This window comes from Schistocerca americana, chromosome 2 (genome assembly GCF_021461395.2).
Source record: "Schistocerca americana isolate TAMUIC-IGC-003095 chromosome 2, iqSchAmer2.1, whole genome shotgun sequence".
Lineage (NCBI taxonomy): Eukaryota > Metazoa > Arthropoda > Insecta > Orthoptera > Acrididae > Schistocerca > Schistocerca americana.
The window spans coordinates 430,678,433-430,703,670 of record NC_060120.1 but is presented as its reverse complement, the minus strand read 5'-3'; the positions used below and the strand labels follow the sequence as shown (position 1 = coordinate 430,703,670).

General features: G+C 38.5%; 2 protein-coding genes across 8 annotated transcripts in view; one reads left to right on the top strand and one right to left on the bottom strand.

Annotated features, from left to right (window-relative positions):
- LOC124596157 (dynein regulatory complex subunit 6-like) overlaps positions 1 to 25,158 on the top strand; it is a 41,672-nt gene extending 16,514 nt beyond the window's left edge. For all 6 annotated transcript variants that reach the window (XM_047135184.1, XM_047135186.1, XM_047135188.1 and 3 more), the window contains 4 exons: positions 5,170 to 5,979; positions 6,299 to 6,459; positions 16,778 to 16,991; positions 24,434 to 25,158. In XM_047135184.1, coding sequence (XP_046991140.1) covers positions 5,170 to 5,979; positions 6,299 to 6,459; positions 16,778 to 16,991; positions 24,434 to 24,724 — 1,476 coding nt within the window. In that variant the 3' untranslated portion in view covers positions 24,725 to 25,158. The remainder of the gene's footprint in view (positions 1 to 5,169; positions 5,980 to 6,298; positions 6,460 to 16,777; positions 16,992 to 24,433) is intronic.
- LOC124596154 (venom carboxylesterase-6-like) overlaps positions 1 to 25,238 on the bottom strand; it is a 224,883-nt gene that overhangs the window by 17,512 nt on the left and 182,133 nt on the right. The gene's annotated exons all lie outside the window — the stretch shown is intronic.

Genomic DNA, 25,238 nt, shown 5'->3' with positions numbered 1-25,238 from the left:
CCACTTCTAAGCGATTGTAGTTGTTTTTCTATTCCACAATCGGTTATCTCAATATTTGCCATTTTGATGTTCATACAATGATTGAATGGGATCTTCCACAGTAAAACAATTTTGGAAGACTGAATTCAGTATTTTGGCCTTCTCTCTATCATCTTCCGTTTTGGTGCCAGAGTGGTCACTGAGTGAATGAATCGATGATTTGGACCCACTTACTGATTTTACATACGACCGAAACCTGTTAGGATTTTTAATCAGATCAGTTGACAAAGCTTTACTTTCAAAGTCATTGAATGCTGCTCTCATTGCTCTCCTTATGCTTATTTTCATTTTGTCCAACTTTTGTTTGTTGGTTAGGTTTTTACTTCTCTTTGATCTGTTGTGAAGTTCTCTTTGTTTACATAGCAGTTTTCTAGCACAGCCATTATATCATGGTGGGTCTTTCAAATCCCTTGAGACCTTACTTGGAACATACTTGCTTAGGACATATTGCACGATTCCTTTGAATTTCTTCCACATCTTCAGCCTCGTTACCAAATATTTGATGCTGACTGGTCAGATACTCTGAAATTTGTGTCCTGTCACTCTTGCTAAGCAAAAATATCTTCCTACCTTTCTTAACATTCTTAATCAGACCCGGTCTCATAGAAACCATCACAGCCTTATGATCACTAATACCTTCCTTTACATTAACTGATATGATAAGTTCAGGTCGGATTTTTGCCAGGAGGTCTAAGATGTTACCCACATGATTTGGTTCTCTAACTATCTGCTCAATGTAATTTTTGGACAAGACATCCAGAACAATGTCACACAAATCCCTGTCTCTGGCACCTATTTTGATAGCATGACACTCCCCATCTATATCTGTCAGGTTGAAGTCACCCCCTGTTACAGTGGTATGATCAGGAAAATTACTAATGATATTCTGCAAGTTCTTTCTGAAGTGCTCTACCACTACAGCTCCTGACCCAGGCGGTATATAAAAGCATTTGATTACCATTTTTGATCAATCTTTGATACTTAACTTCACCCAGATTAATTCACAATTGGAATCCATGATAGCCTCACTAGATTTTATTGAATTCTTTACTGCAATAAACACGCCACAACCATTGGAAACTAACCTATCCTTATGATAAATATTTCAATCTGAACTTAGGATTCCATAGTCATTAACATCCGGTTTCAACCAGCTTTCTGTTTCTAATACTGTATGTGCATTATTACCTTCAGTAAGCGATAGTAATTCTGGGACCTTTCCTTGGATGCACCTGCAGTTTGCTAAAATCATATTAATCTTTCCTATCACTGATCTGAGACGATGAATGTTCTCTGTGGACATTCTGTCTAATTTATGAGGCAAATCGTCTTTGATTCCAAGGGAAGGGTTTTTATAACCTAAAAAAGCCCCATGTGCATGCCACACATACTCTGGCTGCTACCCTAGTAGCCGCTTCCTGTGTGTAGTGCATGCTTGGCTATTAAGGGGAACCTGCAGTCAAGAAATTGACTTCAGATACTATAGCAGAGTTGCCTGAGCCACTGGTTTAGGCCTTCCACCCTGCTCCAAACCAGAGGACCGCAATAAATCCTGGGAATGATGCTACAAATAGACAGCTTAGCCTGCACCCCATATGAAATGTAAGTTGCTTTCACCAGATCAGCCGTCTGCTGAAAGAAGTCGAGGTTGCCCTTAGAAACCAGGTGGCAGGTATCATTCGTGCCGACATGTGCCACTACATGCACCCAGTGCGCTCGACAGCTGCCAGCAGGGTCTCTTCCACATCACGGACGAGACCCCCTCCTCCTCTCCCTCTCTGGCAAACATACCGAGTGCATGCTGGCATTCGTTCCTGCCTTGCCTGCTATTTCCCTGAGAGGCTCCATCACTCATTTAGCATTGGAGCTACCAATGACAAGCATATCCACCCTCAGCACATGTCCGGACTAGGCAGGAAAATCGACTGCTGGCCCAACAGGAGAGGCATCTCGTGCTGGCTCAGAGTTATTATCAGCAGTCGATAGCACCTCGTATCTATTGCTAGGCGTAGGGAGCCAACCATGTGTAAGTGGCTTTAATTTTTTTCTGTGTGTAGATTTAATGTATTTCCACTGTTTCTTGTACACTCCTAAGTACAGAGTGCTTTCCCCCCCCCCCCCCCCCCCCCCCCCCAATCATTGTTATGGAACAGAAATCTGTGCCCTTCCTCATCACATAGTCACTACTTGTGTATTTAGTTGCAACAGCTGCAGATATTGAACCCATTGTGCACTAATACTTCAAGAATGGAGCAGGTCTTTGATAATGGGTTGTACGGAATGTGTTTAATGCTCAGTGAACCACTGTTTTCTTTCTCTGTGTTAGAAAATTTTTTCTTCGTAAGGAATGACATGAAAAAACTGTTCTTGCCTTCTATTTCTTGGTAATGTACCTTCCCATTTCGGAGCAATTTAGACAACTTTAGCTCATTTGAAAATGAAATTCAATAATCACTGAAATGTTTGTTGTTGTCGTTGTTGTGGTATTCAGTTCAGAGACTGGTTTGATGCAGCTCTCCATGCTACTCTATCCTGTGCAAGCCTCTTCATCTCCGAGTAACTGCTGCAACCTACATCCTTCTGAATCTGCTTAGTGTATTCATCTCTTGGTTTTCCTCCATGCTTCCCTCCAGTACTAAATTGGTGATCCCATGATCCCTCAGAACATGCCCTACCAACCAATCCCTTCTTGTCAAGTTGTCCCCCAAATTCCTCTTCTCCCCAATTTTTTTCAGTACATCATCATTAGTTATGTGATCTACTCATCTAATATTTAGCATTCTTCTGTAGCACCATATTTTGAAGGCCTCTATTCTCATCTTGTCTAAACTATTTATTGTGAAACAAATACTAACAAAGAGATAGAGGGGCTGGCCAGTACTTACCTCAGCTCAGTACAGCCGATAGATACACATAAAACAGAACATGCCGATGTAAAAGGCTGTGCAGTGCAGGCATGTCAGTTGATAAATGACATGTGTAGTTTTACACGTAGCCCTGCCTTGAATTGTGTATGTTTTACCAGTAGCGGGGCTGAAGTAGGTGGTTGCCTTTTACATCGGCATGACAACAACCAAACTGGCCGAGCGCATGAACGGACACAGACGAACTGTCCGCCTAGGAGATGCCCAATACCCAGTAGCGGAGCATGCCCTCCAGCATAATTCTAGGGACCTAGGAACCTGCTACACCGTATGTGCCATTTGGCTTCTCCCACCCAACACCAGTCCCTCTGAACTGCGGAGATGGGAACTTGCACTCCAACACATCCTTTCATCCCGCCATCCCCCTGGACTGAACCTACGTTAAACAACCTCACTCCCATTCACTCTTCAGTCTTCTCCTCTTCCCCTTTCCTCTTTAGCCATTCACGCATCTTTTCATCCTACATAGTTGTGTTTATCTTTATACTATACACCTCTTTACTTCTGTATGCATCCTCTTTGGTTTGAAGCTGGCACAGTACTTACAGTAGAATATCTTTGGCTTCCCTCTGACAACCATGCCTCCATCCTTGCTACCCTCCCTGTTTACCTTTCCCTGTTGCTTCATAACCTGGGTTGTGAGTAACTGAATCCACTTTCCCTTCTTCCCTTTTTTCCCCTCTCTCCTCCCTGATGAAGGAACAAAGTTCCGAAAGCTAGGAATGTAAATTTTCAGTTCTGTTTTATGTGTATCTATCGGCTGTACTGAGCTGAGGTAAGTACTGGCCAGCCCCTCTATCTCTTTGTTAGTATTTGTTTCACAATAAATAGTTTAGACAAGATGAGAATAGAGGCCTTCAAAATATGGTGCTACAGAAGAATGCTAAATATTAGATGAGTAGATCACATAACTAATGATGATGTACTGAAAAAAATTGGGGAGAAGAGGAATTTGGGGGACAACTTGACAAGAAGGGATTGGTTGGTAGGGCATGTTCTGAGGGATCATGGGATCACCAATTTAGTACTGGAGGGAAGCATGGAGGAAAACCAAGAGATGAATACACTAAGCAGATTCAGAAGGATGTAGGTCCCTGATGAAGGAACAAAGTTCCGAAAGCTAGGAATGTAAATTTTCAGTTCTGTTTTATGTGTATCTATCGGCTGTACTGAGCTGAGGTAAGTACTGGCCAGCCCCTCTATCTCTTTGTTAGTATTTGTTTCACATCTTATATGAGATTTTCCATTAATCATTTAAACTATTTATTGTCCATGTTTCACTTTCATACATTACTACACTCCATGCAAATATTTTCAAAAAGGACTTCCTGACACTTAAATCAATACTCGATGTTAACAAAGTTCTCTTCCTCAGAAACGCTTTCCTTGCCATAGCCAGCCTACATTTTATATCCTGTCTCCTTGGACCATCATCAGCTATTTTGCTTCCAAAATAGCAAAACTCATCTATTACTTAAAGTGTTTCATTTCCTAATATAATTGCCTCTTTGTCTCATCAGTCAATAACCAATTCAAACTTTTTCACCCTTAGTGACTCACCTGTATTTCTGACATATTTATTACTCTCCTAACTTCAGTCCCTTTTATTGCCCTCTTCATCTATGTATGTCAGTGGTGTTCTAAATAAACTGTCATACTCAAAATTCAAGCAGCCGTGTTTTACATGTAATAGCCCATTTTCATTAGGTTGACAGTTACATTTTGTACTGTACTATGGAGTGTTCAAAGGTTCACACAAATACTGTCGCAACATGTTTGATTCAGCAGACCAGCCATGGAAGTATTGTTGCCAGTCACTACTATTTCAAGGGAGTAGCTTTGGAATTAGGAGGGGAAAACACAGCAACAATTGAATGCTTAGATGATTCACTGAATAAAAAATCCCTACAGTCTCTTCTAAGGAGCTGAATTTGCTCAGTTTAAACTTCTTGGATCTTACAAAAATATTAGTGTTTTTGTGTGTTCAGCATATTACACAATATCATACTTACATACAGGGAAGATGTAGACGTATGTAGGCTCTACCTGGACTATGATTTATGTATAATTATTGTAATTTGTATGTAAAAATCACTTAATCGATAGTTTCATCTCTTTATTATTATTTTTAAAAAATGTTAAATATATAGACAGCAATATAAACAATCATGTGTAAATAATGAACACATTATTCACTGTCTTTCAGAGAACCATGTCCCAGCAACCAGAATCTAGCTTGAAGACAGCTGATGACCTGCCAGATACTGTGCTACTCAAAATCCTTTCGTATCTGCCATCGGAGTACTTGGTGCATTTTGCAAGCAGAATATGCACTCGATGGCAGACACTTTGTGGAGATTACAGTGTTTGGCAAGGGAAAGAATATGTGGTCACGGACATTGGTATAACGAGAGAGGATTCAGAAGTAGCATGTGCTCTGCAGCAGTGTCCAGGTGTGCGACATGTAAAATTCCTGCGCCCAGTGAAACCATCTGTCTTGCAAGCTGTTGGTTTTGATGGCATGCTTCAAACACTTGTCTTTCATCCTGCACAGCAGATGTCAACAGAAGTGTTACATCAGTTATTTGAGCGCTGCCCTCACATTGTTGCTCTTGGTGTACCATCTGATGTTTTGAAGCGGTCTGATTGTGTACAACTTGTGGCTAGCCTAGAACGCTTGCAGCAACTGGCTGTGAAAGCAGAGAATCGAGCTGGTTTAAACTTAGGGATGCTAAGTGAGGGTTGTCCACACATCACAGATGTTGATGCTATGGAAGTAGTGTGCAATCCGGTGTCACTTACATCTTTCTTAAAAAAGAAGGGTAGTCAGTTGCATGCACTGTCATTGTGTGGTATGACCACCAATGGGGAATCAATCTTGCCCCTACTGGAACCATGCCACACAAACCTCAAGAAATTATGCATTACTCTGGAGAAGGCAAGGGCAAAAGGATTTTCCAGCACGCTGCCATTGCTTGGAAGGTTTGAAGCAATTGTAGAGCTTAAATTACTGGAGGTGAGTTTGCAGCTGATTACTGTGTACGATGCATGTCTAAATACACAAAATTTTCCACAAAAATGTGTTTCAAGTTTTCGTCTAAATATTGAGGTGTGCCGGCTCATTGGTCCCTCCATTAAAATTGCTGGGTTGAGTACTAACTTTATTCCAAGTTTCCTCCTGTCGTGAAAGAAAATATTGTGACTCCTTTGTAACAAAGCAACATTATCTACAGTGTCCATTTTCTTTTAATGTCAAGACTCTCTCTACACTACATTTAAATATAATTATGTATAATAAGGCTAATGTCATTGATATATACATTTTATTTGTCCAGGTACCTGGAAAAGTGTCAAATGAATTGACAGAAGCATTTTCTGGAAATGGACTACGTCATTTAAAATCTGCTTGCTTCAGAGATATGCATGGATTGAGAGGGGCACCACTTGCGGCACTCCTCCGTAATCGACCAGAACTGCAACATCTGGACATTAGTGGGTTAGTATAACTTTTATATCTTTCTATAACTAAAGGATATTGTCAACTTGGAAAAACCATTTAGATATGGATATTTTTGTCTGCTTCAAATGTTGTGTGTATGTGATTGTGTGTGTGTGTGTGTGTGTGTGTGTGTGTGTCTGTGCAGCAGCACTCAATTTTGAACAAGATTTTGAATATAATACTTCCATGAAAGTTTTCCATACATCTTCAGTCCTACTGATTTAAAATATTTGATTTCATTAATTAGCAAAATCTTTTTTATGAGAATTTTGTGTCAGAAACTGTGTACACTGCGTATTGTCGCAGTTAATCTGTGGTCAGTGAAACAGTGTGGATTGGGAATTTCGGTGGATAAACTTCTGACAAGAGGGAAACCATTACCACCAACTAAATTGCAGATGAAAATCTGTTTTAAAATATCAGCTATACTGCCGAAAACACACAAACATGAACAACATAATGTGCTGTTAATTTAAGTGAAGAGTCCCACTGGCAGTTATGTAACATTATCAAAATGTATGTAGAGGAAAAGAAGTAAAAAGAAATTGTGTTTGGCCCAAGGCAGAATCCTCAAAATTCAGGGTGAAGAAAATATGCCACACTTGGTGGTCGGCATGCGATTCTTCATCCCATTTCAAGACAGAAGTGTATCTAACAAAACCTAGTCCCACCAATAGGTTTAATAGAAATGCAGTTTAAGAAATGTGGCTCAGGCAATGCTGTAACTGCATGCAGCATGGCCAAGAACAGATAGCATGATATCTGTGTTGTCGGAGCTATATGATTAGTTCAGAGAGACGAAGCAATGCCATGGGGAATGAATATGCAGACTCGCCAATGTTTGACCCCTTAAGCTAAAACATCAAATTGTATCCACTGTACATCTTCACAGCATTGTATCTTGTGTAGTTCTTTCTGTTAATGTTACATTTACTTAAAAAATTAAGACGTAACATGAACTTCTTACAGATGTAAACGATGACTTTGTTCTGTCCATGACATAAGTAAAGCCAGCAGAAAATAGTAGTGGATACAGTAACATCATCTGTATCCAGTGAGGTACAATAAACACAATAAGTAGGCTATACTAGATTGCACATTATGCTACACACAATTATTCCATTCTGTACATTTTACATTCAGTTTTATCTTCACAGAATTAGTATGTACATGTACAAGCCATGTTTTCTTTAGAGAAGGTGTTAAACACTTTGTTATTCACTGGATCATACTTTGCTGGACCGTGTGCAGCACCATTGTTGAAGCAGCATGTATCCGAGCTATAGGTCACGTACATCCATGGGTGGAGAACTATAAACTTGTTCCTTTAAGTGTCCCTATAAATAAAAATTTAGTGGCTTAAGATCCATGGAGGAATGTGGAGGCCAGAACATTGGACCTCCATGACCAATCCATGTCCCTGCAAATGCTTCATTTAAATAATTATGCACATTCATTCCAGAGTGTGGCAGTGCACTATCATGCTGATACCATTGCTGTTGCCAAACACTAAGTGGAGTGTTTTCTAATGCATCAGGCAAAGTATTGCAAAGGAACATATGATAGAGGGTGCATTCAGCTTGTCTGGCAAGAGGTAAGGGCCCAAAAGCACTCCTCCTATGATTCTAGCCCACAGACTTATGCCAGATCATGCGTGAAAGCCATGTTCACAGGTGATATGTGAGTTGTTTTCCAACCAATAATGGCTGTTGTGAAGGTTAAAAATACATACAAAAGTGAAGCTAGATTCATCAGTCCATATAAAGTTATTTATAAAATGTTCATCATGTTCCACTTGGTGAAAAAGCCACTCACAAAACTGTACTCATCAAATGTGGTCTTCTGGCCACTGGTGTTGTGTTAATATGTAACGATATCATTGAAGTTCTATGCTATTGCCATGTTTCAAAATGATGTCCTGTTCATAAATGATAACTGGGAAAAAATAAAAAAAAAGGAACCTAAAGAAGATTCGAACCATAGCTCCATCATATCTCTGGGTTTGATGTGCCATCAGTCTACTCAGTGAGCTACGGACAGCTGTTGTAGTAGTGCGGAGCGATACATACTCCTCTGTGCATTTCGATGTGCTGTGCAGTGTGACAGTGTCACCATATCCTTGTTTTGATACAAGTGTTTTCGAAATGCACCTGATTTTATTTTATTAGATAAACTTTTGTCTTGAATCTGGATGAGGAATTGCATGCCAACTTCCAAGTGCGATATTTTCTCTGCAGCCTGTATATTTATTGTTCAAGCAAACATGGCCAAAAAGAGAGCATAACTAAAGAAAATGCTCTCAGAATGAGTAATGCACTACTCTGTTTGCTCACTATATAACATTAATGCCAAGTTTTTACATTTTGGATTTGTGATCGTGTGGCTTGAGCAATGGCAGATTTTTGGCATGTATTAAGAAAGGCAATGGAGCTAGAGTAGAGCCCTGTGGTACCTTCCATTTCACAACCCTTCTGTCTGCTTCAAATTTGTTTCCTGTTTGTTGGTACTGGAAGACAACCTTCTACTTTCTCTTTATTTTTTTCTCTCTGTCATTGCATAAATGTCAATCCACTGCTATACAGACTATGTAACCACTTTAACCCAAATTTTTCCTTTCTGTTTGTTGGCTACAAAAGGAACCATTGGTGAGCTTTTCCACAAATTTCATTATAGGATTGTCTACACAACCATCAGATATCTACCCATCCTGTTAATTTAGCCCTGCAAGCGCCTTACATGAGAAGAATTAATTGGATTCTCTAGTGAAACTGTTTATCTTACAACAAAGTATGTCAACTGAGATAGTATACCACCCTTTTATACAGAGCCTTCTTAAAAAACTGGAAAAATACCAGTAACAAGAATATTGACTTAAAAGTTTACATTACTTTTCTTCCATTTATAAAGTGATTTTATTTAAGTGCATTTTGACCTGTGTGTAAACGAACCTTGTCTGAAGGCTACATTGCACAGAGAACTGAGAGTATGTGGTACAATTATGTTCATAAGCTGTTCAATATTTTACAGCACACATGTAAATGTTTACTTTCTATTATTTAATAATACATTCATTTTTCCTCTTACTTGTTTCCTGTAGATATATAACAACATACATCTTCTGGAACACCACTTCATAGAAGTTCTGCATAGGATTGTTTGTCCCAGTATACACAATTTTTATTTGATGTGCTGAATACTAACAAAAAATGCTTTACTCTGGTAAACTAACAATTTTATTCTCACAAATAAGATATGTAAAATGTTCTGCATACACTTTCTTCTTTGATAATTTTCTCATAATTGTCCATATAGTTTTAATATTCTTCTGAGGTCTTCTAGTTATCTTAGTGTTGTAACTTACTTTGTATGTCTGCATAATAATGGAACCAGTATCTTTAAATCTTTCATTTTCTGTTTACCTTTGGATAAGAAACTGCCATGAATCCTTTTGATTTTAATATTTTTGCATCATGACCTGAAAGCCATTACCCTTTTTCTTTTTTTCCCCAGTGTGGCTCACAGCTAAAGAGTAATTTATGAATGTATTGCATATGATTGAACCATTGTTTGCCTGTATCCTAGTGGGAAAGTATCATATCTGTGTTGTGTTGTATGATTCAGTTGGGTCCATTATGGCTTCTATGTGCACTAGCCCACACTCACTGCCTTCTTGCCCCAGGACCCTAATTTCACTAAACCTGCACCCATATGCTTTTCCATGAGTCTCCCCTTTTTCTGTTGTGTCTCCACCTTCCAATATTCTCCTCTACATCACCATCATTGTGCGCTTCATGAATACACTGAAACTGGCCCTTGTCCCATTCCTGTCCTGCTGCCTCTCCCTTGTGCAGCTGTCAGCCACCCTTCCTTCCCACTCCCCAATCCCTTTCTCCCCTCACCAATTCCAACTGACACAACCCCTCACCCCAATTGTAACATTACGTATTTACTTGCATAATTCTGCCATTGGTAGCTGCACCTCCATTGAATCTGGCTGAAGAGTGGTTGTCTAAAGTTGGCTATTTTAAATGATGATATCCACACCAGGTTTATAGTCCAAAACCCTTTAATTGCTCTTTGTTAATAGATAACCTACTGTTTATGATGATATCGAGTCTAATTTACTATTATTTATGCACAGATAATGGGTAAGCTACGTACTTCACTCAGTTGATGTCCTCTTATGGCAATTGTTTGAGTGCAACTTAACATTGAAGTGACAGAAGTTTACATGTAGCAGACATTCAATTAACATGTTCACTAATTAACATATTTAAATCACTGTCGGTTGAAGTCGACAGTCATATTAAAACCAAAATGACGTGAATTTGGAAATAACACAATTCACAGTCTGATCATATTGTCAAAGTAAGCATTATTGAAGATGTACATGGTTCTTGAGATTGATTGCCAGTTTGCGTCAGTCACTGAAAAGCAGTCACTGTACAAACACTCAGACACAAAATTTAGATAAAACTCGGCATCTTCTTATGACTTGTGATTTGTGCTAACTTGTCTGTGCACATTATGCAATAATTTTTTTGACACAGATCTTACTAATATCATAACCTCCTGCAGAGGAGGACCTCCAGTAGCCTTTCTTTTATAAAATTACAATAATTAGTGATGCATCCAGTTACTATCGTTTGCTGGGGTTTTACAAGTTACAGTTAAAGATCTCTATTTCTGAATAACTGAATAGTGGAATAAGATTTGTTTGACTGAGGACATTTAGATAGAACAAAAATTGCTATTGAATTATGCTGTCTAGTTTGCCAAAATATAGTATTCTTTTTCAGTTACAATTTTTTACTGTAGATGCTAATTGTTTTGAAACTAAATGAGAGCAAAAGTTACTATCATGTTTCCAACATTAGCTATATAAATGCTATAACTGTTAAGCTGTCTTTTTTCCTCTACAATATGCAAAAGTTAATAACTGGGTATATGTTTACTTCTGAACTGTGATAACGAAGTTTTATAATACTAATATTTTGCAATTAGCACAGTTTTCAGGTTATCTAATTATACTTATGAATCACAATTAACGAAAAGAATGTAATGCATAATAAAGTAGGGTAAGCACTGGATTAATATTCAAGATTTCTGGAACGCTGCATGTCATACAAGTGATAATTCTGAAGATATCTGGAAAAAAAAGAAACATAATTTGGAGGAAAGAAAAGCATAACTGGTGGAAAAATCCACCTGCTTTGTTACACAGTCTAGCTGTGAACTGCAGTTCTGACACAGTGTATTGAGCCTGCACAATTAAGCTTGTAGTGCCTCGAGAATTTCGGTGTAAATTCTAGACACACTCAGGTTTCCACTGTCTCGAACACCTGATATTTTAAGTACGAGGGTGCGAGAATGGAGATGTGTCTACCTCGCAACTAGTTTCTGTGTGTGCAGGATGGACGTGTATTGGGAGGGGAGAATATGGCAATAGTGACAGTCAATCGGTGCAGACAAGTGTTTCTTCATTGAGAGATGAACTGAGTGTGAATTTAAGCCTCAAGTCAGATTCAGTGAATATCCAATTAAATAGTAAGTTAGATGCTCAGAGTGAAATTTTAAGTAATCAAAATGAAACCTTGAGTAGTCAAGCAGCAAATATAGTTTTATTAAAGACTGAATTTGAAACTCTTAATAATAAGGCAGAAAATCTGCAGTTAGATTTAAAGAGTGACCTCACTAGATATTTGAATACTCAAGTTAATCAACTATTTATTGAATTTAACCATAGACAGGATGAGCAACTTAAAGATTTGACTAAAAAATTAGAATTTGACATTGAAGATAAATTTAATAATGTAGAAAAGAAATTTGTTGAAACATTAGGATTATTTCAAAGCGTACGCAATGTTACCTTCGATGTTGTAAATCAGAGGTTGCACACCCTGAAGGATAGTATTGATAAACAAGATAAGCTAATTCCTTTTGTCCAATCACAAATTGCAGGTGTCAACACTAGAGTTGATACCGTGGGAAGGGATTTTAAAGAGAAACTAGCAACATCAGATACCTTAAATATAAGCAATCTGGAGGAACAAAGAAGAATTAAGAGATAGAAAAGTGGCCGAGAGGGTAACCCTTAACATTTCTTCAGATTTAGCTTTGGAACTTAATGATATGAAAAAAGGCATAGATAGTTTATGGAAAGAATTCAAACTTATGCAGGATAAGGTAGACAAAAAAGTGACTTCTAACATGGTGTTAACCAGTGAGGTAATAACCGACCTACAATGGGGAGCAAATTCAGGACTATCCAGGCAGTTTCCAAAATTTAAGCCAGATTGGGACATACACCCAACTCGTTTTCTAAAAAGATGTAACCAAGCCTTGCCAAAAAACTGGGAAGACTCAGAAAAGATAGAATTCACGGTAGGGTACCTTTTAGGGAAGCTTCAGAATGGGGCACTGTGAACATGAGAATTTTTTGTCTTGGGACAACTTCCAGAAAAAGTTTAAGGAGAAGTATTGGTCAGCAAGTGTCCAAGAAAAATTATCTGATTTGTGAGACCCAAAGTATTATAACAGTATGTGGGAACAATGAGAAGATGTTTTGACTGGCATCTGACACAAGCAAAGTACTTGGATAAACTCATGGAGGAAGAGGGCTTAGTTAGAATCTTAATAAGGCAGTTACCTATCTACACTAGGAAGGATGTATTATGTGGTGGGTGGAAGACTGTAGAAGAATTGTTATCCTTTGTAGACATACTTGATGCCTTGAATAAAGACCAAAATGAGAACGTACATCAAAGTGAAAGTCAGAATTTCCGAAGAAATAACAATAGTAGTAATAGTAATTATAAGTGATATGAAGCTAATCTAGTTAGAGTACACCAGTGTAGGTGGAATAGTGATTCTGAAAGTTATCAAAAGAAACATCCCCCTGCAAATATAGGCCCAGTAACGTTGCAGGAATTGGTACCTAGTAGCAATAGAGTACAAAATGGAAATGTAATATCCTGATCTGGTAACCAACCAGTAATTACAAACAATGAGGAAAACGTTGTGAGATATGAATCCAGGGCCGGGGTCCTGGTCTAAGAAATACGTTAGGAGGCCCAGCTCATAATAAATATGTTAGCTTTACACATAAAGTACCGACAAAGGAATGGTTGTTGATAGAAGAACCTAGCTTAACTACCATTAATCCACAACCAATTATAGTTGGAAGGGTAGAAGGTCTTGAAGTTAACATATTTATTGATTCTGGTAGTGAAGTGTTGCTTATTTCTAATGATTTTTTTAATACATTAAGAACTAAACATAACTTAGTGCTATTACCGGTAACAGGAGTGTACATAGTAGGTATTACTGGGACCAAAAATATGCACCCATTGTTGTTTGCGGTGACTGTTCCACATCACATATATGCAAGTACCTATGTGTAAGAACTATTATGATTATTGTTCTTATTGGTGACAGTTCTGCATCTTTTATTTTGTCGATCTCGAATATATATTTACATGTGCGCCATGCCTAGTCTACTGGGAGTTGGTAAATACAGGTAGACATAGCATCTACTATGTGTGGACATTGTCTGTTTATATAGTAAAAGTGAGGAATGAAAGTGGACTCTAGGGTATAAGATGGAGTATTAGAAAGTGGAATATGAGTGTAAAGTAGATTTGTAATTAGCTGGCCGCTGTGGCCTAGCGGTTCTAGGCACTTCAGTCCGGAACCGCGCTGCTGCTGCGGTCACAGGTTCAAATCCTGCTTTGGGCATGGATGTGTGTGATGTCCTTAGGTTAGTTAGGTTTAAGAAGTTCTAAGTCTAGGGGACTGATGACCTCAAATGTTAAGTCCCATAGTGCTCAGGGCCATTTGAACCATTTTTTTGTAATTTTACCAGAGAATATTGTAGTATATGTAAAGATGTGTGCTAGGGCAATGAACCAGGAGGCCAACTCAAGGAGGATATGTAGGGCGCACTCGACATTTGGTGGGTGAGAAAAAGGGCAGATAGGCAGACCTATGAAAGGCTGACCAATACTGCATGGACAGGAGTACCAAGAAGGGGATTGACCTGTACCATAGGAGGACAGGAATGAGAAAGGGGCATACCTACCAAAACAGAAGGAGAAAGCGTACTCCTAGGACCAACCCATGTAAGGGATAGGTACTGTTCCTAAAGGGAAAAAGGGCAGTATTGTGACAGAGGTGACATGTTTAAAGGGATGAGTATGGTAAGTTTGAATTCTATGCATAAATAGCCTCATTAAGTTTCGGATTTGCAAATATCCAAGAACAGAACACTTTTGTTCCACCCAGAGTTCCTCCAGATTGATTACAGTAGGTAATGAATAAGTACACACTTAGAAAAAGTAGTACGGGAAATAAGAACGAAGCAGCAGAGTACTCATGAGTTATGTACACCTGTAATTTATGATTGTAAGAGAAATAGAAAACAGAGCTAACTCCAATATGGATTGAAGTGTGGTAAAATATGCACGGTTATTAGTAGAAAGAGACATCGTTAAAAGATAAAGAATTATCTTGTGTAATTGTACATAATGAATATGTATAAAATATCGCGTGTTCGAGCTAATGGGAGGAATATTTAGTGCCTCGAGAATTTCGGTGTAAATTCTAGACACACTTGGCTTTCCCCCGTCTCGACCACCCGATATTTTAAGTATGAAGGTGAGAGAGTGGAGATGTGGATGTGTCTACCTCGCTGCCAGTTTCTGTGTGTGTAGGATGGATGTGTATCAGGAGAATACGGCAATAGCGACGGTCGATCGGTGCGGACAAGCGTTTGCAGCGCACGCCTGAGAAGCTGTGAAGCTGTATGTCCAATACAAGGAGTAAGCACGCTCAATTCCTTGATGGTATAACGATTGTATTGTTGTGAACAAATGAATTATGTATTGAACTAAAGACATTTACATTTGACTTTCAGGTGTTGGACTTGCGAGAAGCAAGAACTGGTTTTGTAGTGGTTATTAAACCAAACACATTATAATTGTATTTGTTAGTTTCTAAAGGTCCAAGACGGGGTTGACTCGTGATAGTTGAACGCTTGTGTAAATCTTGTAAAGTTGTTTTATTGTGGAGATGAAGATACAACAGAATTGAACAAAAGTATCCTGAGAGTACAGAATCATTTCAAGAGTAGAAAAGAAGTCTATTTTGAAATTCCCTTAACCAGCTAGATTCTTCTGAGGAGAAGAGTTTGTGAAGATCAACGCAGCCATCTGACCTGAGAAGATCTCCTGCACACAATACGTGAGTCAACTGCGAGAGACGTGTGAGTCTTGCACCCCAGTCCCACACTCTCTCTCCTGTCGTCCGAAGACCGTTAGAAGTTGTACACACATGCACCAGCAAAGTTATCAGTCTACTACTGAGGATAGTAAAATCATGTATTTTGAAATGTTGAGGACCATAATTACATGTCTTTTCCTCAAAAATTTAAACATGCCTGTACATTTCTCAAATTTTTGTTCTGTCCCAGTGTTTCGATATTTCAGTACTTTTGGATGAAACAACTTTTGGCATAAACACCCTCCCTCCCCACCCACAAAGAACATGTCACAAAGAAATCAGGTAAGTTATATCTTTCTAAATAAAGCCTTAGCATTGGTCCAGTGACTGTTATCAAAGACTTTCCTTTTACTAGTCACTGAGCCCAGGGATGTGCTAGCAGAAGTAACAATTTTGGCTGGTGGCTCGTTTGCGACATAATGAGGAGATGGCTCCAGCTGGAAGAGCTGACCATTTGTTGATGTTATGACATTAAATTGCTTAATGTTGTTCTACACTTTCGCCTGCCTATCCACAAACCAAGCTAGCTGACAGCGGCCCTTGTCATTCATATTATGATGTCAATGACAGATTATCAGTAGCTTAACGTGATTTGAGGTGCTATTAGAAACTGACCACGGGAATCTGTATGACTGTGGAGGTGGAGTGTGCCATACACCTAGTCCTGATGATTATGTTGTGATGAAGTAGACTGAGAACTAGTTTCTCACTTATTCTGCTTGTGACTGTTAACTCAGGTGGCTAATATAACTTCTAAGAATGTCACAGTCTTGTGGCCTGTTTATATACAATTGGTCAGAGTGAAAGGAGTTTGATTTCTCCAAAACTGAAGATTTTGAGTTCAAATGCTCGCCTCACAAATCAGAGCATTTTTAATTCACACAGAGAAGATGAAAAGTCTGAATTTTTAATGTTACGGTAATGGGCATTATAATATAGCTCCTTTGTTAATCTGCAATGTTCATATCTTATCGGTGTAGATTTCATCTAAGGACTGGGACATAAAGTTCTTATAAACCTGTAATATTTGTTTCAGGTGCAGGCAGATTGAGGATTCAGATCTGGTTATTGCTTTGAGTGCCACAGAACCAGACCCCTTACCACTACTTTCGATAAATCTCTCTTCTTGTGGCAAACTGACAGACACTTCTCTCATTGAGGTGGTGCAGAGATGCCCAAAGTTACAAGAACTGCGCTTATGTGCCTGCCTTACCTTGGAAGAAAATGCACTTCATCCTCTAGCTGGATTGGTATGTTCACAGTTAAAGCACTTTTATGTAAATTTTCCTCCGTAATTTCTGTAACATCTGTCATGAACACCAAGGGAATAAGATAGGAGATAGCAGCTGATTTTGGGGAGCCAGTGACATATTAAGAGATGATTTCCTTCAATTACGTGAAAAGTAAAGATAATGGGATTACATCCTTACATTACTCTGAGTCAGAGTGTAAGCAAGTCATGTACTCAGGGAAACACACTATCTTCTGGGGAAAATTGACATAAATATGTATAAAATCAGCTGAAATAGCAGATGGATGGCCAGCAGTAATCTCAATGGTGCAATTCTGGTTTTCAGCTTGTTTAAGCCACTTTGTTTGCTCATTGTACCAAGCTGATCTCCCTCTTGCTTACAGAGCAATCTGTCTCCACAGTTAAAATTTTACACAAATTCACACCCAAACTGTCAGCTTGTAATCCACCCAAAACCTCAGAGAATGCTACAGTGCAGTCTCTCAACACAACCAAGATTTTGTATTTACTTTTGTTGTCTTCATCAACATACAACAAATTCACTTTGTCCTAACCTAGATCTTGACCTACACTACAGATTAGTCTATCACCACAAGCAAGGTTTCATATTTTAAATGATAATATGGAATCACTAATTACAGTTTGATGATAACAGGTAAGTACAAAATTACTTTATTAATAACAAAACATCAAGTCTCCATCTTGAGATACATTATGTGGGAAATCGACAACAAAACCTGCTAGGATAGTTGAGGTAACTCTATTTTGTTTTCTCCAATATCAGTTATTTTATAAAACCACTGTGCAGTGGTTAACACACCTGCCTAGTAAGCAGGATATCCCGGTTTCAAATCCCGGTCTGGTACACATTTTCACTCGTTGCCGCTTATTACAGCTAAAGTCCCAATCCAGCTGACGACAGTGATCCCCTGACAGCAGTGATCCCCTCCCCTCCCTTTCCTTTCATTTCTTCCTCTCTCTAGCTTCAATTTACGTATAATGTATCACAGCTGCAGATTCTGCTTGGTGTATGTTCTTTCAGACGTGCATGAAAGAACAGACACCACACATTCATGTAATTGATTCACCTAGCTGGGCAATGGATTCAGCTTCTTCAGTGTGGATGCACAAATATGTCCAACCTCCTGCGGAAATCTCAGAGAAGCGAACATGGAGGAAATGATTAGGGACTATGGATAGGTTGTGCTCAGTGGGAGTCTGAATTGGATGAGTCTGAATTGGCCATGAGGCGTACCGAGATAGTCTGCACAGTTGCAATAATGCTGTAGCCTGGGTGGTGCAGTGGTTAATGCACCAGCCTAATAAGTAGGGAATCCCGGGTTTGAATCTTGGTCCAGTACACGTTTTCACTAATCGCCGCTGATTCTGCGTTATGTCCTGATCCAACTCACAGCAGTGATCCCCTTTTTTTCCTTTCCTTTCTTCCCCTCTCCACCTTCAATTTACATATAATATATACTTTACATATAAGAAATACTTCCAATGGGCATTATTCTGCTGAATTTGTGAAGTGTGCAATTTTTCCTGGGGGTATATATTTTTGAACCGTATCAAAATTGTGTAGTCCCTTTTCCTGGTCTGTACCTGAGTCAACCAAGAACAGTGCCTTAGCATCTGATATTCCTACTACTTTAAAAACTCCACAATACCATGGAAAGACCTTACTTGTCTCTTTATTTACATTAGAACTATGATGGACACCTTTTACTAAAGCTAAGTCATCTACACTAAATGTAGGTACATCTGCCGTATTTTTAAACTTAAACGCTTTTACTTAGTGTGATTCCTGTTATGGCTTCTCTGAATATTCTAAATACTTCAATCTCATTAGATGCCACTCTATGTACTTCTTGCAGCTAATCCAAGAACTATTATAATGTTTTGGGTTAATTAACTCAATTTTCAGAATGGGACTTTCCCTGTTTGCTGCATCGCCAATCAAACAACTGAGCATGAAATTTATCTTTCTTGGGTCCTCCCATCTTTTTGGTAATGATCTGGAGAACACCCATAAAGATATATTGGATCCACCTCCCCATCCATTTTGAACTTTGGAAACTGTTCAGAAAAATTTATTCCATTTTCATTTGATTATCTTCAAAAAACTCATGAGGTACACCAATATTATTATTAATCTCATTCGTCCTAAATTCTATTTTTGCATTTTCTGAGATGTCCCACAATTTCTGTACTTCCTTCTTTCTGTGGTCTGCAGTATCTCCCACAGAATTGATTGTAATACTAATAGATGCAACCGTATGGTCTGCATTGGTGGGTCACCACTGTGCTTTCAGCTACAGTGCAAGTAGTTCAGGGGGCTTGGCTGCTGGGAGTAGCTTCGTGCGTGCTCAGTTTACCTTTCTGTGTTAAAAAAAAATATTATAGAGAAATTAAGATTCTACATAAGCAAATATAATGTTAATAAATAATGTAATAAAAACAGAGCAGGAACAATACAAAGTGTGTCATAATTAATGGCCATACAGTTAAAAGTACACAATACTAGAAGTGAAAAAGTCCAGTAAACGTGGGCTCTAAAATGCATACCTTAAGATGTATGATCACTTGTTCAATAGAAGAGCCATGTTTCACAACAGTGAAGATGAACAAGTGTTCACAGCTCTTAAGGTATGCTTTTCAGAGCTCATGTTTACTAGATAATTTTCTCATAGTTTGGTTCATACCTCCTCCCAAAATATGGAAAACGAAGAGCTTGCATTTGGAGAGGTTTGTTTCACAGTATTAAAGATGACTTAGTGCTTGTAGCTCTTAAGGTATGGATTTTAGAGCCATGTTTATTAGACCCTTTTTCTAGTATCATGTACTTTCAAATGTATGCATATATGACATTAATTATGATAAACCCTGTATAAATAGGCTTATCATAAAATACCACTTACAGTTTTAAAATGACAGCTGAAGGTATTCATGTACATAGCATATTATGAAGTGATTCATTTGTATCTGATGACGATCGAATAAATTGAAACCAGTCACAGAATAAAGAAAAATTTTGTGCCCAAAGATTGTTTTGGATGCTATGAATTCTTAAACATTGGGTCACTGCATACTTTAGGAAGATTATGTCACACATCATCAATGATGCATCTGATATCTATTGAGACCATTGTTGGTTTGTCAGAGTTGAAGATTCTTATCACAGAATATAACTTTCTCTACGCTAAAAACTACAGTTAATTTTAAAGAAGTTTGGTTTAATAAGAGCTGGATGATTTGAAAGTTTCCACCAGATTTACCTGTTGAAGTTTTAGGTTTGTGCCAAGTAGATGCAGACGTATTGCTGATATTTGCTTACGCTCCAGAGCAACAAATTTTCATCATGAGCCAGTTTGATATACGTTGTTAGATAAAAGCTTCCTCTAGACTTTTCCATGCATTATGATTTTCAGCAATACACACCTATGTCATTGCTTCAAGTTTTTTAGTATTACCTACTCATCTTCTGTGGAGTTGTCATCTCAGTTTTTCCTGGCCTCATGCTTGTTAAATAGAAGACAAGGGAGTGCAGTTTGCTGAATACTCAACTCAGCTTTGCGTTGGGCACATATATTTTATATTTATAGTTGTTTGAGAATGTATTTCTTGAACTCTTTGACTTTGATTTAGCTTTATTCAAAAGCTATGATGTAAAATATTCAACCATTGCATTTTTAGTCACTACTCTTGATTCATTAGTGATTTCCATTTCATAACCATCTGTCTCACCATCAGTTAGTGTAACTCAAGTAACTGGTGGGTGATGTGGCTGAACATTTGCTGCTGTGTTGACTCGTGAAAATCTGTCACTTGTTTTGTTACACCTTGAGACCATACTAGTTTCAGTTGATTTTTATTTATTTGCAAATACTACTACTTATTATGAAATAACTCAATTAATTCAGTGAGATTGTGACCATATATAAAGGAGTCAAAGTAGAACTGTGAAAGGGACAAATACCATGTCACTCCCTCACTCCCCCCCCCCCCCCCCATCCCCTCCGGGAATTTATTTATAGGAATTAATCAAAGGGATACATCAGTATAATACAAATGTTGTTGTAAAGTTCCTGTAGAATGCAATTGTGCTTTTTGGTGAGTGGTCTTCTTTAATCCTACAGTATTTATGGTAAGTATAATACAAGGATGTTGTGTAGAAGAATTATGAGGAAGCACAGGGAGGAGACCACACAGATCTGACATAAGCAACAAATATCTCATAGAATTGGGTGTTCTGCTGGTGGTTTGCGCCTTCCTAATATGGTCTTTCAACATCATTACTTGGCGTCCTCATCAGGTGTTTGCTGGGAGTGGTTGCTGGGAGTGGTTGCTTTGCTGACTGGGTCCCATATTTGTCTCCAAGCATTCCTTCTTCCATCTGCACCTGTTATTGCGTAATTTTTTTGTTTTGAATGAATTAAATTGAATACTGCTTCATACAATGATAACTGTGACATTACAGAATGAGATTTTCACTCTGCAGCGGAGTGTGCGCTGTTATGAAACTTCCTGGCAGATTAAAACTGTGTGCCAGACAGGTCGTGAGTCGTGCTTGGGTCAGTTGGTAGAGCATTTGCCTGCGAAAGGCAAAGGTCCCGAGTTCGAGTCTCGGTCCGGCACACAGTTTTAATCTGCCAGGAAGTTTCAACTGTGCCATTATTCCCATTGTATGAAATGGTTTTGAAAGTACTCTTTTATGTTTGTTAAAATCCACGGCTAATTTTTCTCAGGGCGCTATCGCCAGAAATACCATACGTATCCCGATGTGAAGACATCCGTCTTACGATGGATTAAAAATCTTTTTTTAATATTACACGATAACCCATTTAAACGATGCAAACAATGCTTAATTATTTTTTCTGTGAGGCTGTGTGCTGTGTGCAATGGCGGTGTAAGCATTTATAAATATTACTATTAATAAAAAAAAAAAAAAACTGTACCTCTGGTCTAATATGAATTGGAAAATATTACAAGATGCCGTTTTCAATTTATTGAGATTATTCTCTTTAATACTTTTAGCATTAAATAACTGTTAAAGGAACTTATATAATTTTTGTCATCAATGGCGTTGCTACAATAATGAGCCTACACAAAATGGCCATACTACTACACATAATTGTATCAGTTACAGACAGTGAATAATTAGCATCTGTCAGCTAGATCATCAGAATCAATAAGATAAGGAAACAAAAAAATACGCTCATTCTTCTTGTACAAAGGGACAAAGATAATAATTATTGCGATTCTAAGAGTGCTTCTCCATTGTTGAGTATCGACGACTGATCTACACTCTTTTTCTTTACCGAAGGCTGTGCTATACTATTGTAGCTGTCCCCTACAGTGGTGGCCATCTCATGGCATTCTGTATTAGGTATATGCTCACCACATGCATTCCTAGCACTGTCGTGACATTATAGGTGTTCCTTCTGCTGTTCGAGGATTTCTCTCGTGGCCATGTCTTACTCCTGGCATTCTGAATTCGGTACATGCCTATGAGCTACGCTTCCTGTGGCATCAGGCTGCTTTTGAAGTTGCATATTATGTCCACATACACTACAGCATTCTCATATGGTGGAAGCCGCCATCTAGTCAGAGGTTGTGCGGTGCCTGAAGTTTCAGGCAGTTGATGTGGTTCTCTATTTTGTCCGTAACTACTGTGGCTGTCTCCCAAGGAGGTTGTTAGTTCCTGGTGCTCCATACGAGATCTGATCTTGTCGATTACACTCTTGGTCGTCTGAGATTCATTACCAGAGAAGGGAACATTTTTATGGTGTTTCTGTAATAGTTCCAATGCCAGACTCCTCACTGTACTGAGCTGGTATCCTGCTTTCCAGTTGATCACATTCTCTGCCAGCTTGATTTTGATAGATTCATTGATGACACTATTCCAGAATGTGGGGGTTTGAGCCAGGATCTTGGTTTTATCATAATTCATGGTGTTTTCAAGTTCCAGGCAATGTTCTGCTATTGTTGATTTAGTGACCTGTCGTAGTCTGGTATGTCTTTGGTGTTCCTTGCATCTTATGTCCATTGTTCTGGTGGTTTGCCTGATGTAAGACATACCATACTCATTATATATAAAGCTAGAATTTTGTGTGTATGTTTGTGTGTCTATCGACGTGCCAGCGCTTTCGTTTGGTAAGTCACATCATCTTTGTTTTTAGATATATTTTTCCCACGTGGAATGTCACCAGGCTACAACACACCACTAAATCAGGCAATAGCAAAACATTGCCTGAACTTGAAAACACCATAAATTATGACAAAACTAGATTTCTAGCTCAAATCCCCAGATTCTGAGACAGTGTTATCAATGAATCTATCGAAAACAATATGTAAGAAACTTGAACACACCATAAATTATGACAAAACTAGATTTCTAGCTCAAATCCCCAGATTCTGAGACAGTGTTATCAATGAATCTATCGAAAACAATATGTAAGAAAACCTGATCAGTTGGGAAGCAGGATACCAGCTCAGTACATTGTGGAATTTGCTGTGGAACTACTACAGAAATGACAGCAAGAAGTTCCTTTCTCCAGTAATGAATCTCATTACAGGATCAGACCTTGTACAGAGCACCAGGCAGCAACTATCTCCTCAGGAGACAACCACAGCAGTTATGCACAAGATAGGGAACCACATCAACCACCTGAAACCTCAGACACCACACAGTCTGAGAGCGGAGCTAATACAAAACACTGAATGGCGGCTACTGCCATAAGATATTGTTGCAGCATGTGCGGACATAATATGCAACTCTGAAAGCAGCTGATGCCACAGGAAGCCCACCTCGCAGGTGCATACTGAATTGAGAATGCCAGTAGGATGATATGGCCATGAGAGAACACTGTAGCGATCGTAAACAACAGAAGGAATGTGTACAGTGTCACGATAGTAGTAGGAATGCGTGTGAAAGGAATAGGAGATGCATAGAGACGGATACCTCTGCAAGAAACAGCCACAGGCTGTATGGACAGCATAGTGAACGCTTCCCCAGATGTAAATATGAAACCCAGCCAGCAAAGTGACCAATCTCAGGAAGCACCTTATGAAGGCGCGGAGCTACAACATTAACTATCATGTTGGTAAGCTGCAGACCACTGGCAGCACACCCAAGATAACAAATCGCTGGGAAAGTTTGAGAAATTACAAGCAGCAAAGCACCAAACAAATTATTATTGGACATATAAATGGTTCATGCATGGGGGCCTCATCCAAGTTGTTTTGCTGTGAACAACTGATCAATTCTGAAAAGGAATTGACAGTTTTGAAAACTAACATCACAGTTTATTAGTATGTTTTGTTTATTTCTGGCAACTTTTTAATCACTGAAAATTGTACTCTGTAGTGTGATTATACTTATTCTTTTGATTCTGTTTTTCTTGTCATGTAGAAATATGATTTACAATGTTCTTCCAGACCGATTTGCGAGTACTAGATGTGTCAAGATGTTACAACATCAAGGAATGGTGGAAACCACTGCTGGAGCTTCATCAATTAAGATGGATCGATGTAAGCTATTTGACTGTTGTTCCTGACCGCTTAGAACAGATTATCAAGCAAAATAAATTCCTACGCTACATAGGACTGCAGTTTTGCAATGGATTTGATGAGATAACATGTGAAAGAGTGCTTAAGGCAAATCCACAATTGGAGCTCAACTACGATACTGAATACATTAAGCAGAAGTGGCAGCAGCCAAATGAATAAACTCTTTCATTATTGGATTTATGCAATCCATGAATTCTAAAAGCGATCTAAAGTTGGTTCTTATTAAGAACGATGTCAGTATTATCTGTCAAGTTCATGAACAATAAAAATGAATTATTATTTTTTACCCAATATTCATAGAAATTTATGTGACAATCCCATACACTAATTAAGGGGCTCTGAAATTGAGTAGTGAGCCATTATTTTTGTATTGTCTTTTTTGTAATGGAAATAAAAATATGTCTGTTGCTTGTATATATTTTGACACCTGTTTTACTGAAAGAGAGAGATTGAGTATCTGAGGCTGTGAATTGTTGGTATATCTATTCTGCTTGCACTATTGTAAAAATTTCTTTTTTTATCTTATTTTGTAAGGTTCTGGATAAACCAGTGTAATGAACAAAAGCCTTTAAAATAAATGTGCATTGTGCAGATCTGAAGTGTAATGCATTTTAACATTTTAGCAATACAGTAGTTAAACTAAGGTAAAGCTGTTCTGAACCTAAAGGTTGGT